At 43.2% G+C, this 15,740-nt stretch overlaps 1 protein-coding gene across 2 annotated transcripts; it reads right to left on the bottom strand.

Annotated features, from left to right (window-relative positions):
* Positions 1-1,071: 1,071 nt before the first annotated feature.
* On the bottom strand, positions 1,072-15,546 carry TMEM70 (transmembrane protein 70). 2 transcript variants are annotated; one of them, XM_070075226.1, is made up of 4 exons: positions 15,228-15,538; positions 14,562-14,609; positions 13,780-13,885; positions 1,072-1,931 (listed from the first exon to the last, which is right to left on the bottom strand). In XM_070075226.1, exons 1-4 carry the CDS (start codon positions 15,435-15,437, stop codon positions 1,477-1,479), a joined length of 819 nt encoding a protein of 272 aa, XP_069931327.1. In that variant the 5' UTR covers positions 15,438-15,538; the 3' UTR covers positions 1,072-1,476. The 2 variants fall into 2 exon arrangements, with proteins under 2 accessions (XP_069931327.1, XP_002710688.2); XM_002710642.5 differs by lacking the exon at positions 14,562-14,609 and having other exon boundaries at positions 15,228-15,546.
* Between the last annotated feature and the right edge of the window lie 194 nt (positions 15,547-15,740).

Below are 15,740 nucleotides of genomic sequence, written 5' to 3'. Positions count from 1 at the left end.
ATCCATAAAGAACACCTGATTATGGGGGAAACTTTATAGAAAGATTATCTCACTCACTGCTAGGCTAACAGGCATAATCAATATCTCCTGCCACAAAGGACAGAAAGCAGGCAGGCACAGACCACTCAGACCAGCTGGCAAGTTCTGAGTTGGCTGATACAAGTCTCAGGCTGGTTTTCCTGCTTCAAGCTATCTCTAATGAATAAGTACCAGCCTGTCTTGAATGATCTTCCTCTACGCTCCTAGTGCTTCCGACAAACTCCCTTAAATCTGCAAGCCAAAGAGACTGAATTAAATTTACAAGTATGGCTGCCAGAGGCAATGTTAGCCAGCTCCATTGACCGGATGTTTTGTTCTTTCTGTAACTGGTAAGTAGCACAGTTTCAAGCACCCTTGAGAAACTGAATAAACATCCCTGATATAATTAGCATGATTTCTTTTAAAGATATGTTTATTTAGTTTGAAAGTCAGAGTTACAGAAAGGGAGAGAAAGAGAGCTTCCATTCACTGGTTCTCTCCTAAGATGGCCACAACCAGGAGCTTCATCCAGGTCTCCCACGTGGGTGGCAGGGGACCAAGCACTTGGTCCACCTTCTGATGCTTTCCCAGACCATTAGCAGGGAGCTGGATCATAAGTGCAGCAGCCAGGACTCGAACCAGGGCCCATATGGAATGCCAGCATCACAGGTAGGTGGTGGATTTACCTGCCATGCCACAATGCCAGCCTCCTAAACGGCAGGATTTGAGGCCTCTTGCTTCTCACTAGAAATCTTTTTCAAGAATCAATTTCTATATTACAATTAGACATGAAAATCTCAAAATGCCTATTCTTGATAATGCTTGCATATAAATCACCACTTCAGAGAAGGCACTGTCCATCTGTTCAGTGCCAATGATTGTCCTACGTGACAGTGTGCACCAAGGGAGGAGAGTTAACTTGGAGGAACACATAGGGCCACCTAAGACATTTCCCTTATAGCTAACTATGGACATTCTTATTGTGGGAACCATGCCAGAGATGCAAATACCAGGTATTGTGAACCAAAAGACAGTAAACACTAATTCCCAAGATTTTTAAATTTTTCAACATGCTTTTTAATGTCTGAAAAGAATATTCACACAATTAGAAAAATCTAAACACAAAGGAAAAAGCAACTTTCCCATTTGCCTTTGGCATCTGACACAGTTTAGAGGCAATCACAATAATTATATAGCTCTTCAATTACCCACACATATACCAACCTGTACAGATATAACCACACTTTCCTTTAAACACAAATGGTATACAACTATGTTTTATTTCTCAAATATAGCTTATTTTATTATAAAGAAACATAATTCTCTGAAAATTAATCCACAACTGATAATACAAATTATTTTTAACAATTACTAACAGAATACAAAAGTAAAGGCAATTTTTATTATTACATACTGAAACATAAATCACATTTAAGTACAAATAAAAACAACAGGCTCTCATTTCTCATCCTTAAGCTGTTTTTTTTCACTGTCTTCTTCCATATCAAAAGTGAATGGTTTGTCATAACCCATCAGATGGTCATAGTCTTCAGGGTTTGGAAAGAGCATTGGATTAACTAACAGTGATTTTGTTTTAGCATAAAATGTGGTAAACACATGTGTGCTGTCTGGAACCCTCACGTCACTCTGGTGAAACACTGTGCTTGTTTCTGAAAGCACAACGTTGTAAGTAATGGCTTTGTAAGTGTCTGTTGCAGCCTTGTGATATAACCGAACAACGTAGCCTTTCGTAACAAAGTGAAGCAGAGCTGGGGTGATCAATGTAAAGCTTCCTATGATGCCATAAAATAAGACTTGCAAAGGCAGACTTCCAAATATATTATTTTGTGCAAAAATGTATGGTAGAAATGCAAGACTGATCACACTTGTAGAGTAAGAGAAACATTTCACACCTAAAATGGAAGAAAAATTGGAGGATTACTGCTTTTAAATTTTATAGAAGAATCAATCTATCCTACTAATTCTTCCATCTTTCTTTAAATAAGAACAACAAAAATCAGAGAACAAATACAGTGCTTATTACAGGCCATGTTTTAAACATGTTACATATTTTATTCATCAAATCTACAGAAAAGCCCTATGAGGGAGATGTGAAATAGGGATAAAATCATAACTACCACTTAAGAAATTAGAAAAATGAAGCACTTGTGCAATATCCCCTAACTACCAAAGGCAGGCCTGGGAGTCAAACCCAGAAACATATTTGGCTCCAGACTCCATTACCAATGTACCTTCTCCAAGAAGCAAATCTGCTTTAGAGTTATACAGTCTCTCTACCTCAAATCCCCAATAAAAGATTTAGTACTTATCAAAACTATAGAAGTTGCTTTGACAGTAGATTGTCAAAATTCTCTGTGAACAAGCACTCCCACATATATAACCTTAAATGTTCAAACATGGGGAATTCTATCAGGCTAGACACCCAGAATTATAACAGCAAATCAACAAAGAAATAATACAAGTAATTAAGAAACACAGTGGAAAGGTATTCAACTTCTTTTTAGTAAGTAAAGGCATTAAAATTAAAACTGAGACTGCTAGAATCCAAAAGTTGTTCTTATGAAAATTATATTTATTAAATTAAAGCTTTCTATAAAAAATATTAAAACTTTGAGGTATCTTTTATCTATCACATTAGGAAAATTAAAAATAAGTGATTTTGAACTGTGCACTTAAAAATGCTTAAAATGGTAAATTTTTTTTTTTTTTTTTTTTTTTTTTTTTTTGACAGGCAGAGTGGACAGTGAGAGAGAGAGACAGAGAGAGAAAGGTCTTCCTTTGCCGCTGGTTCACCCTCCAATGGCCGCCGCTGCAGCCGGCGCACCGCGCTGATCCTGGCAGGAGCCAGGAGCCAGGTGCTTTTTCCTGGTCTCCCATGGGGTGCAGGGCCCAAGCACCTGGGCCATCCTCCACTGCACTCCCTGGCCATAGCAGAGAGCTGGCCTGGAAGAGGGGCAACCGGGACAGAATCCGGCGCCCCAACCGGGACTAGAACCCGGTGTGCCGGCGCCGCAAGGTGGAGGATTAGCCTATTGAGCCACGGCGCCGGCTAAAATGGTAAATTTTATGTTATGGATATTTCACCACAATAAAAAAACCTTAAAATGTAAATTGTGCTTGTTGTAATTTATAATTTTAATAATGTGAGTCTAATTAAAAATAATATATATTTGGAAAATAGACAAGGTGAGATCCTAAACAAGGTGATTATAAAGTTCATTTGGAAAAACAACAGAAAAAAAATATCATTAGGGAGAGGTAACTCTTCAAATATGTATGAGTACTAAACCATAATGGATTCTATAATTAAAATAGTATGGTGAGGCCGGCACCGCGGCTCAACAGGCTAATCCGCCTGTGGCACCAGCACCCCGGGTTCTAGTCCCAGTTGGGGCGCCAGAGTCTGTCCCGGTTGCTCCTCTTCCAGTCCAGCTCTCTGCTGTGGCCCGGGAAGGCAGTGGAGGATGGCCCAGGTCCTTGGGCCCTGCACCCGCATGGGAGACCAGGAGGAAGCACCTGGCTCCTGGCTTCAGATCAGCGCAGCTTGCCGGCCATAGCGGCCATTGTGGGGTGAACCAACGGAAAAGGAAGACCTTTCTCTCTGTCTCTCTCTCTCTCACTGTCTAACTCTGCCTGTCAAAAAAAAAAAAAAAAAAAAAAAGTATGGTGAGACTAGAGCTATGGCATAGCGGGTAAAAGGCTGTCACTTGAGCCGCAGCCGCGGCTCACTAGGCTAATCCTCCGCCTAGCGGCGCCGGCACACCAGGTTCTAGTCCCGGTCGGGGCGCCAAATTCTGTCCCGGTTGCCCCTCTTCCAGGCCAGCTCTCTGCTGTGGCCAGGGAGTGCAGTGGAGGATGGCCCAAGTGCTTGGGCCCTGCATCCCATGGGAGACCAGGATAAGTACCTGGCTCCTGCCATCGGATCAGTGCGGTGCGCCGGCTGCGGCGGCCATTGGAGGGTGAACCAACAGCAAAGGAAGACCTTTCTCTCTGTCTCTCTCTCTCACTGTCCACTCTGCCTGTCCAAAAATAAATAAATAAATAAATAAAAAAGGCTGTCACTTGCAGTGCCGGCACCCATATGGGCGCCAGTTCAAGTTCCACTTTTTTCTTTTTCTTTTTTTTTGACAGGCAGAGTGGACACAGAGAGAGAGAAACAGAAAGGTTTTTCTTTTACTGTTGGTTCACCCCGCAATGGCTGCTGCAGCCAGAGCGCTGCGCTGATCCGAAGCCAGGAGCCAGGTGCTTCTCCTGGTCTCCCATGTGGGTGCAGGGCCCAAGGACTTGGGCCATCCTCCACTGCCCTCCCGGGCCACAGCAGAGAGCTGGCCTGGAAGAGGGGCAACCGGGACAGAATCCGGCGCCCGGACCAGGACTAGAACCCAGATGCCGGCGCTGCAGGCGGAGGATTAGCCTAGTGAGCCACGGCACTGGCCCAAGTTCCACTTCTTATCCAGGTCTCTGCTATGGCCTGGGAAAGCAGCAGAAAATGGCCCAAGTCTTTGGGCCTCTATACCCACATGAGAGATCCAAAGGAACTCCTGGCTCCTGGCTTTGGATCAGCTCAGCTCCATCCAATTGGGGAGTGAACCAATGGATGGAAGACCTTTCCCCACCCCCGTGTCTCCCTTTCTCTCTGTAACTCATTCAAATCAAATAAATAAATGTTTAGGCCAGTGCCGTGACTAACTAAGCTAATCCTCTGCCTGTGACACCGGTACCCGGGGTTCTAGTCCCGGTCGGGGCGCCGGATTCTGTTCCGGTTGCTCCTCTTCCAGGCTAGCTCTCTGCTGTGGCCCGGGAGGGCAGTGGAGGATAGCCCAAGTGTTTGGGCCCTGCACCCGCATGGGAGACCAGGAGAAGCACCTGGCTCCTGGCTTCAGATCAGCGCGGTGCTCTGGCTGCAGCGGCCATTGGGGGGTGAACCAACAGTAAAAGGAAAACCTTTCTCTCTGTCTCTCTCTCTGTGTCCACTCTGTCAAAAAAAAAAAAAAATGTTTAAAAAATAAACAGTATGGTACTAGTGCACAGATAAACAGAAGCTCAACGGAACAAAATGGAAAATCCAGATATAAAGACAATTACACACAGAAATTTGGTTTAGGACAAAGATCTAATCTAAAAGCACTGGAAAAAACATGGACATTTTACAAGTGGTGTTGAGACAACAGGATAGCCAAGCAGTAAAAGATAAAATTCAATTTAACACTCATCCCATACACTAAAAGAATTCTAAGCACTTCAAAGATTTAGGTGTAAAAATTAGGAGCAGGCATTTGGCCTAACAGTTTAAATATCTTCACCCTACGTTGGAGTGCCTGGGTTTGGCTTCAAATTCCACATTCCTGCTATTGCAGACCCTGGGAGGCAGGAGTAATGACTTAAATGTTTGGGTTTCTGCCATCCACAGGAAGCTCTGGATTGTCTATCTGTATGCCACTGTCTGTCTCTCTGTCGCTGACTCTCCAATAAATAAATAAATTTTTAAAAGGACCTCATTAAAAATTTTTAATGTAAAAATTAAAAATATAGAGGTATAAAAAGAAAATATCCATGAATTCCTTTATAATCTGGGATGGGAAAACTTTTCTAACTATGTCTCAAAATACAGACGCAAAAGGGAAGAAATTGGTATTGGGGATATATTTTTTAAAATGTACATACACAAATGAGCTGTAAAAATATTTTCAACTTATATCACAAACAGTTAATATTCCCACTATATTAAACATTTGTAGAATATGAGAAAATCAACAACTTTAACAGCAAAAACACACATAGCTTTTAAACAGATAAAATGGGGCTAAACTTCACTTATAAGAAACATGTAATTAAAGATATAAAGACACTGTTTTTTAAACAAAACCGGGAAAATCAAGTTTGACAACATATTGTTACTAAAGATATAACAAAGCACTCTAACACGTTGCTGCTAGCTGAAGGCTTAATTATCTTCTGTTGGTAATTTAAAAATATTTCCTTCTCCCCTCTTCCCACATAAAGTTGCCATGACATTGGCACTCATGGGATACATTGAGAACCAAACTACCTCGTATAAAAATGTCTCCTCAGTCTTTCCAAAATAAATACCTTTTATACCTTTGTCACATTGTAGAGGGTCAGTGTTCCCCGAAAAATTCATGTCCACTAACAACCTCAGAATATGACCAAATTTGGAAATAGGGTCTTTGCAAATTTAATTAAAGATCAAGATGAGATCATACTGGATTAGTATAGGACCTAAATTCAATGACTGTGACCTTATAAGGATAGACAAGGACAATCAGAAACATGCAAGTGGTCACTTAGGGAGGCAGATTGGAGTTACACAGCTGTAACCAAAGAATTCCAAGGTCTGCCAGGAGCCACAAGAACTAGAAGACGTATGGCAGAATCCTTCCTATAAGCCTGCAAGCAGCCTGGCCCTGGTGACCTTTAATTTACACATCTAGTCTCCAGAACTGTGGGAACTAATTTTCTATTTTTTTAAGTCACCAAATTTGTGGTAATTTATTACAGAAGCCCAAGCAAACTAACACAAACATATGCTTTACTTTGCCTGGAAGGAAGTAACTTCTAAACTTATCCTGGTTTATCTTTTTTTTCAAAGATTTATTTATATGAAAGAGCTACAGAGAAGAGACAGAGGAGACAGAGAGATGTCTTCCATCCGTTGGTTCACTCCTCAAATGGCCACAACAGCCAAGGCTGGGATAGGCTGAGGCCAGGAGCCTGGAGCTTCTTCCAGGTCTCCCACATGGTTGCAGGGGCCCAAGCACCCAGGCTATCTGCTGCTGCCTTCCAGGTGCATCGGCAGGGAGCTGGATCAGAAGTGGAGCAGCTGGGACTCAAACTGGCACCTAAACGGGATGCTGGCACCGCACCACAACACTGGCTGGCTTCTCTATTCTTCATGCCTTTGGTCAAACTACTTCCAGGCCTGGAATGACTTCCTTTCATAGCTCTTCAAATTTAAATTCCACCACTCATCTTTTTTTAAAAAAATTAAATATTTATCTATTTACTTGAAATTCAGTGTTAAAGAGAAAAGGAGAAACAGAGAGAGGTCTTCCATCTGCTGGTTCATTCCCCAAATGGCTGCAACATCCAGGGTGGAGTTGCCACCAACTGGCACCTACATGGAATGCTAGTGTTGCAGGCAGCAGCTTTGCCTGCTATGCCACAACACCAGTCCAATTCCACTCATCTTAAAAGATCTTGGTGAGATGCCACCCTAATGGGACACTTTCTGTTCTACCACTCTCTTTGTTTCTAATCTGAAAAATGATGTATCTCAGGAATTCCAAGATGGAGGAATACAGAGGGAGCTTACTGCTCTAATTTAGGGGAAGATAGTTTAAAAAAAGGGAAGAGAGTACAATCTCAGGGAAGAGTTGAGAGAGAAAACTACAGAGGAAACTCCATGCAAATTAGAGAGAGACACTGTGGATCTACATGGAGGTTGTAGATATACGCACAACTCAGGACCCCAACAGCCGAGAATCTCAGCACCAGCTCTGGAGAGTGAGGTTAAGACCAGACTGCAGCAGCCCAAGACACTGGCGATGAAGCTGCGGGAAGAGCCTGGCATGAGTCCAGCTTGGAATCCTGTGGGGGACAGTGTACCTGCCTATCTAGAGGAAAAAAAGGGGGCACATTTCTCCTCCCTACCACCCAACACCAGCACCCTGTAACTATCCGAGAGGAAGGGAGCACCATTTTGGATAAATATAACAGCTGCAACAGCTTGTGTCTGCATGCCAGCAACCAGTCAAGAGGAGATGCCTGAGTCTGGCTGAGAGAACTGACAGGGGGCAGGATGCTCAAGACTGTGGGAGCCGTATGTGCTAGGACTAGGAAAACACTGTGGCTGCATGAGAGGGCGCAAGGTGTGGCTAGGTCTTTGGGCAGTCACTGTGGGTGGCTCCACACGCTCGGGGCTTCCTAATTCCCTGGTGAGGGTCATTGCAGTGAGATCTGTATTCACACCAAGGACTGCACAGGTCTTTTGTGTGCTTCTTGTAGCAGCATGGATGAATATTGTACCTACTGCAGCCAGCACCCAGGCTGGGCTCCTTGGAGGAGAGGGGGTGAGCGAGAGACTGCGCCAACAGAACAGATTTAACCTCCCCTCTGATTAAAAAAAGAGAGAGATTTACCATGCCCAGCATGGGTGTTGCCTTGCACGCTCCCCTCACCCTAGAACAGTGAACAGAGCTCCCTGGCCACACCCAGCATATACCTCAGAGTATTCACTGAAAGAGCAGATACTCCACTAGTCAGAGAGGCATAGTCCAAAGACAAAAGCTATCACAGTGAAGAAAAAAAAAGGAACTCCACAAATACCTAAAAATGAACACAGCAACTCAAGAAACAAGAATAAGGAAGACAACATGATGCCCCTAAAGGAACATAACAACAGTTCAGTACAAGAATGTGAAGATGAAGAAATTGAAGAAATGCCAGAAACAAAATTCACAAAATTGATTGTAGAATTACTTAGAAGTAATCAGAAACAAATCCACAAATTAAAGAAATCCATACATGTCATGAATGAAAATTTTCCCAAGAAATTGATATTTTAAAGATAAATCAAAATGAAATATCAGAAATGAAGAATTCAATAGATCAAATAAAAAATGCAGAAGTAGACCCTGACAACAGATGTGGTGAGGCAGAAGAAAGAATATCCAGTTAGAAGACATATCTCTAGAAATTTTACAGTCAGACCAAAAAGAAATTAGAAAACTACAAAACAGTGTTGGAGATTTATGGGATAATTCAAATGACCCAACAAGTTCCTGAAGAAGCAGAAAGAATGGATTGGAAGGCCTGTTTAGTGAAATAATCACAGAAAACTTCCCTAATATGAAGAAAGAAAGGGACGTCCAGGTACAGGAAACACATAGAACTCCTAATAGATAAACAGAAAAGTACCTCACCACAACACATGGTAGTCAAACTCTCCACAGCAAAACATGAAGAGTATTCCTAGTCTTAAGAGAAAAAAACTGTCAACCCAGAATATAATACCTTGCAAAACTCTCATTTATGAATGAAGGTGAAATAAAGACCTTCCATAACAGAAATTGAAAGAATTTGTCACTGCCCATCCAGCCTTACAAAAAGATGCTTAAGGATGTGCTACACACAGAAACAGAGAAACATGGTCATCACTATGAAAGAAGGTGAAGGTAGAAAAATCTCCCAGTAAAAGTACAAAGGAAATCCAAAGTAAATAATAGGAAAATTTATGGAAAAACTGCAGGGCCTAGTCATTATTTATCAATAGTCACCTTGAATGTAATTGGCCTCAACTCTCCAGTAAAAAGATACAGACTGGCTGAATGGATTAAAAAACAAAACCTATCTATTTGCTGCCTACAAGAACCACACCTCACCAATAAAGATACACATAGACTGAAAGTGAAAGGATGGAAAGATATTCCACGCTAACAGAAAACTAAAAGGAGCTGGTGTAGTCATCCTAATATCAGACAAAATACTTTAACACAAAAACTGTTAAAACAGACAAAGAAGGGCACTACGTAATGACTAAGGGATCAATTCAACAGGAAGATATGACTACAATAAACATATATGTACCTAATTACAGGGCATCTGGCTATTTAAAAGAAAGGCTGGGGCCGGCACTGCGGTGTAGTGGGTAAAGCCGCCACTTACTGTACTGGCATCCCATATGGGGGCTGGTTTGAATCCCGGCTGCTCCACTTCCAATCCAGCTCTCTGCCATACCCTGGGAATACAGCAGAGGACAGCCCAAGTCTTTGGACACCTGCACCCGCATGGAAGAACTCAAATAAGCTCCTGATCAGCCCAGCTTCAGCTATTGCGGCCACATGGGGAGTGTCCCAATGGATGGAAGATTCTCATTCATTCATTCATTCATTCTCTCTCTCTCTCTGCTTCTGCCTCTCTGTAACTCTGCCTTTCAAATAAATAAATGTCTTTAATAATGGATCTAAAGGAAGACATAGACTCATTACTTAGTATACAGTTAATCTTATGTGTATAAAATTAATTGAAAATAGATCTTAGTAAAAAATAAGAATGGAAATAGAAGAGGAGGAAGAAAGGTGGGAGATTTGGGTATGGTGAGAAGAATCACTAAGTTCATAAAGTTGTATTTATGAAATACATATAATTTGTATACCTTAAATAAAAGGTTTCGGGGGGGAAGGAAAATGATGTATCTACTTTATCTCAAATTTATTCTCTAATACTATAATTACTTACCACAATTATTACTATGTATTCACTTTTTCTTTCCTACCAGACTGCATTATCTTTAAACAACACCCCTGACACAATGCACAAGTAATGCTAGGACGACACTGGTAATTATCTGTTGCTGAATTTACAATAACTGTCAACTCAAAGGACCTTCAAGTGTCATTAGACTAAGAACCACTTGGTAGTACACAGAAACTTTAAGCATGTCAACCTCTATCCTAACGTCTTCTCAGTTTCTACACAGAAATACTAATTCCTAATAAATAGACTTTCTATTAATCATAACATTTAAAGAACTCAAATATTAAATTCCTCTGCAAGTTACAATTCTACAACTTAGAATACTATGGACAATTATGCCTTGTAATACATATTACACTCTACCCACACCAAAACTAGCCCCTCTCCTTTCCTTTCCAGAAAGGAGTCAAATGGGTGCAAGACACAAATAGGTAAATCTTTCTTTTATTTGAAAAAATGGTGTCTGCAGCCATACAGAAGGTACCATGGAGATCACTATTAAAGTACATCTTAATGGCATTAATCCAGGAACCCCAGACCTGAGACAGGACATCAGACTCAAAGGCCTATCCGTGCAATGATTTCCAAAGAAATTCCTGGACATCTGAAATTAATTCTTCCAATAATTTCTGAACCTCACTCAACAGGACTATAATCAGTCTTTATTCCTAAAAAGCTCAAAATAGCTATAACTGTACTTTAAACACACTGTAATTCCACACACTTGGGACCTTGAATTTCCAGAGTATATTTCAGATGATCACTTGGCAACTTAACCACCAAAAACACAAATGCAAATACCAGTGTTGAAAACTTGTGGTCATACATAGCTATAAAGTAATCCTCCAGATATTTTAGCTTATACTTGGGAGATAATTAAAACAAAATACAACCTTCGGAAATGTAAACTATCACATACCACACTAAGTTCTTCTGACTTTCTCTACTAAATTGTGATCCAAGGAACTGTTGTAAACTTGCAGCTATTTAATATGCTGTCTTTTCCTTTTCCTGATAACTGTACCATCTGGGAAAGGCACTAAACACCAGCTGTAAATGCTAAGATGACCTGAGCAAATAAATAATTTATATATTTTCCAATTATAAAAGAACCATTATGTGTTCAATTTAACTGTCAAATTTAGAAATAGATGAAGCAAGGGCCAGCACTGTGGCACAGTGGATAAAGCTGCCACCTATAACACCTGCATCCTATATGGGTGTTGGTCCAAGACCTGGCAGCTGCACTTCTGATCCAGTCCCTGTTAATGGACCTGGGAAAGCAGTGGAAGATGGGCCTCTCCACCCATGTGGGAGATCTGAAAGAAGCTACTGACTCCTGGCTTCAGCCTGGCCCAGCCCTGGCTGCTGCAGCCATTTGGGGAGCGAACCAGCAGATGGAAGATTGATCTCTCTCTCTCTCTCTCTCTGTCTCTGTCTCTTCCTCTCTCTGTATAACTCTGCCTTTCAAATAAATAAATAAATCTTTTTTTAAATATATTTGTGATTTCTGTTTTTTTTTTAAAGATTTATTTTATTCATTTGAAAGAGCTAAAGAGAGAGGTAGAGAGGTCTTCCCTCTGCTGGCTCACTCCCCAGATGGCCACAATGGCCGGAGCTACACCGATCCAAAGCCAGGAGCCAGGAGCCTCCTCCCGGTCTCCTACGCAGGTGCAGGGTCCCAAGGACCTGGACCATCTTCCACTGCTATCCCAGGTCACAGCAAAGAGCTGGATCAGAAGAGGAACAGCCGGGACTAGAACTGGCACCCATATGGGATGCTGGCACTTCAGGCCAGGGTGTTAACCTGCTGTGCCACAGCGCTGGCCCCAAATGAATAAATCTTAAAAAAAAAAAAGGGGGGGGGGGCGGGGCAGCACTACGGCGTAATAGGCTAAGCCACCCACCTGCAGCCCAGCATCACATATAGATGCCAGTTTGCGTCCCAGCTGCTTTTCTTTCGATCCAGCTCCCTGCTTATGGCTTGGGAAAGCAGTGGAAGATGGCCCAAGTCCTTGGGCCCCTGCACCCATGTAGGAGACCCAGAAGTAGCTCCTGGCTCCACATCGGCCCAGAGCTGGCCACTGTGGCCATTCGAGGAAAGAACCAGCATATGGAAGACCTTTCTCTCCATCTTTCCCTCTCTCTGACTGTAACTGTTATCTCTCAAATATATAAATAAAAATCTTAAAAAAAAAAAACAGATGAAGCAAAAAATTAAAAAATTTCTGTCACGGACTGAACAGGGTCTCATGTAGGCGTTTAAACCCCAAAGTCTTACGTTAACAGTTGATCTAATTATGGCATCTGAGAGGTAGCCTTGGTGAGAGGTCTTCAAGCCAGGAGGGCTTGTCGTAAGTTCTCAGCAGTGGGTTAGTGGGTTCGCTATGTAAGCCCAGTGTTTCTTGCGTCTCTCTCTGCTTCCTCACTTGCCATGTAAACATCCCTCCACTGTCTTCCAGCCTCACCAGATACCTAAACCCTTAGGGCCACCCAATGTTGGAGTTAAAATCTCCAAATTAGAAACTGAAGCAAAGTTTATTTCCTTCTAAATTGCTCCTTGATAGTATTTTAGTAAATCAAGATCAGAATAATACATTCCTCTACCCTACTCCCCAAAGATAAACATTCTTAAGAGATACCACTCTGTTTTCTCCTCTGCACATTCAAATACAAATATACACTTTTTGTTTTACTTTGTTATTAAATACCCCAAGAGAGGTGACCAAAGAACCTAAGTATGAGTGTCCAGAGATAATATCACAAAGTCATTGGGGCTGGTGCTGTGGCACGGAGGGTAAAGCTCTTTCCCTCTCTTTGACTGTAACTCTATCTCTCAAATATATAAATAAAAATCTTAAGAAACAGATCAAGCAAAAAATTAAAAATTTCTGTCAAGGACTGAAAAGGATCTTATGTAGGCATTTAAACCCCAAAGTGTTTACGCAGTGCTGCATCCCATATGGGCACAGACTTGAGAACTGGCTGCTGCACTTCCAATCCAGCTCTCTGCTATGGCCTGGGAAAGCAGTGGAAGATGACCCAAGTCCTTGAGCCCCTGCACTGGAGTAGGAGACCCAGAAGAAGCTCCTGGGTCCTGGCTCTGGATCAGCCCAGCTCTGGCCGTTGCAGCCATTTGGGGAGTGAATCAGCAGATGGAAGAACGCCCCCCCCCCCCCAACGCTCTGCCTCTCTGTAACTTTTCCTTTAAAATAAATAAATACATCTTTTTTAAAAATCACAAAGTCATAATACAACCTTCAAACATTTTTAACATCTCTTAAAAATACAAAGTTCTCAATTTCTATATCTCAACAGACCTCAAGAATAAAATATACATTTGTATAATCTTATTTTCCTTATGTCTTGCAATTAAGAGATGCTAATACAATAGATAACATAGGCCAATACTCTTTCCTACAAGAAAAGCAAAATAAGGAAATATTCTGACTTTCAATTACCCACCAAATACTGCCCGGGCCAGATTCCCAGTATAAATCAGTCTTCCATCTTCTGAGTTGTCAATCTGTGTACGTAAGCATCGAACACATCCTGCCCAACAAACGGGTATCTATTGAAACACAGACCAATTTCAAATGAGCACCTAGTGAACTGTATTTTAGAACAACTGTGAAATACTTATATTTTATTTTTTAAATATAATGAGAATTTGTTGCATGAAGAATTCTGCTAAACAAATGACAGAGCCAAAGCCATCAAAGTGGCTACCAAAATGGCTTTCATTGATTCCAGTCATAAACAGAAACGGTCATCTTATGATTTCCCAGGTTTGCAACACAATTCAGGTTTTTAAGTCTAGTGTGACGTTGAATAAGTAAAAACTGAGTTTAGTGGAACAGTTTTTTCTACCTCACTCTTAATGAGAATATAATTTTCATTTGATTTCAATACATTAGCTTTTCAAAAAATAAATTTTGGGGTAGGCATTTGGCACCACAATTAAGACATCTCTGTGAGATGCTCACATCCTACACTGAAGTGTCTGGCTCTGCTTCTGGTGCTGACTTCCTGGGAGTGCACACCCTGGCGGGCAGCAAGTGAGGTTCAAGTGGTTGGGTCCTTGCCACCCACATAGGAGACTTGGATTGAGCTTTGGGGAGTGGACCAGTGGATGGGAGATCTATGTTTTAAATATGTATAATGTAGCTGTTATTAAAAAACAAAGCCCCACTTTCCCTAAAGGCCTTGAAAATACCTTGCTTCCCCCCAAACAAAACATTTTTTACCTGAAATCCTACATCAAATTTCCAGGCACACACAAGGTCCCTGAACACCTGAAAATGAATTTCACAGCACACACACTTCAAAATGTAAAAGACACGCTTAGTTCCTCTACGTGGGTATTTAATGACATTCCAATTTCCACTTCAGACACTTCTCCCAGATCTGCCCATCCTGACATTTTACAAGACAGACCTGAGAGGCAATTTGTTCAGATTCAAAGGAAAGGATTAACATCCATATCGCTCTTTTTCCCAGGGACCAAAGGAATGCCTACCAATAGAGTCACCTAACAGGTAGGCAAACTCCAAATCAGGTTATCTGAGTTGTTTCGGTGATTTGCATGTACTGCACGCAAAATCTCTTGGCAAATGAGCCCTTCTGAGCTTCTGCCCAAGAGTACAAAAGGAACTAAACCAAGTCGTCATCACAAACCTGCTGGACCTGGAGCCAACCTGTGAAGTGCTTGAAAACGCCCAGAAAAGGAACCACACTCCCACGGCAGGCACCCCGCGGTCCCCAAGGCCTCGGCCTGCTGCTTCTGCAAACCCCTCAGAGGACGGCTCCCCACGCACTCCAGCCACGGAGAGCCGCGAGGGGAGCCCCGCAAGCCCGACCTACGCCCGTCCCTTCCCCGGCAACCCTGGCCTGCGAGCCCTGCGACGGCCGACCTGCGCGAGCTCGCGATTCCGGAGAAAGGAGGCGGCTCCCCGCAGCCCCACGCTCCCGCCGCGACCCAGCCCCAAGGGCCGGCCGGTGGAGGCCGCCCGGCAGACGGCCGCTTTGGGGCCTCGGAGCGCGCCGGCCCTCCACAAGGCCGTCCGCCTCCCGCTGAGCCGCAGTCCGGCGGCCCCCGAGGAGCCTATAGCCAAAAGCAGCATGCTGAGCGCGCGAAACGGCGGCGCACAGCCTCCGGCCTGCAAGGACTCGCGCCTCACCAGGCAGCGGCCCGGACACCCGGCGCACGCCCCGCCCCCGACGCGCCCGCCCGGCCTGATTGGCTGCTTGCGCGTGCGCAGGCTGTGCGTCCGGCGGGCAACCTGGCCCGCCACACAAGTTCCCGGCGGCCTCGCTGTGCGCCGGTTCTCCCAGCCCGGGCGCTCCGCAAACGCTGGTCTGTGCGCGGCTCCCGGCTGCTGGCGCTTGGTCCTCTTAGTAAGCGTGCGAAAGGACCAAGTCTAGAA

This window comes from Oryctolagus cuniculus, chromosome 6 (genome assembly GCF_964237555.1).
Source record: "Oryctolagus cuniculus chromosome 6, mOryCun1.1, whole genome shotgun sequence".
In the NCBI taxonomy this organism is placed as follows: domain Eukaryota; kingdom Metazoa; phylum Chordata; class Mammalia; order Lagomorpha; family Leporidae; genus Oryctolagus; species Oryctolagus cuniculus.
The sequence above is the reverse complement of the archived record's forward strand: the minus strand, read 5'-3'. Positions and strand labels throughout refer to the sequence as shown.

Excerpts from the sequence above, each read along its gene's own strand:
- TMEM70 (XM_070075226.1), bottom strand. The coding sequence starts at position 15,437 with ATGCTGCTTTTGGCTATAGGCTCCTCGGGGGCCGCCGGACTGCGGCTC. Across the intron at positions 14,610-15,227 it reads GGAATCGCGAGCTCGCGCAG|GTGTTCAGGGACCTTGTGTG; the intron begins GTCGGCCGTCGC and ends ATTCATTTTCAG. Across the intron at positions 13,886-14,561 it reads AATTTGATGTAGGATTTCAG|ATACCCGTTTGTTGGGCAGG; the intron begins GTAAAAAATGTT and ends GTGTTTCAATAG.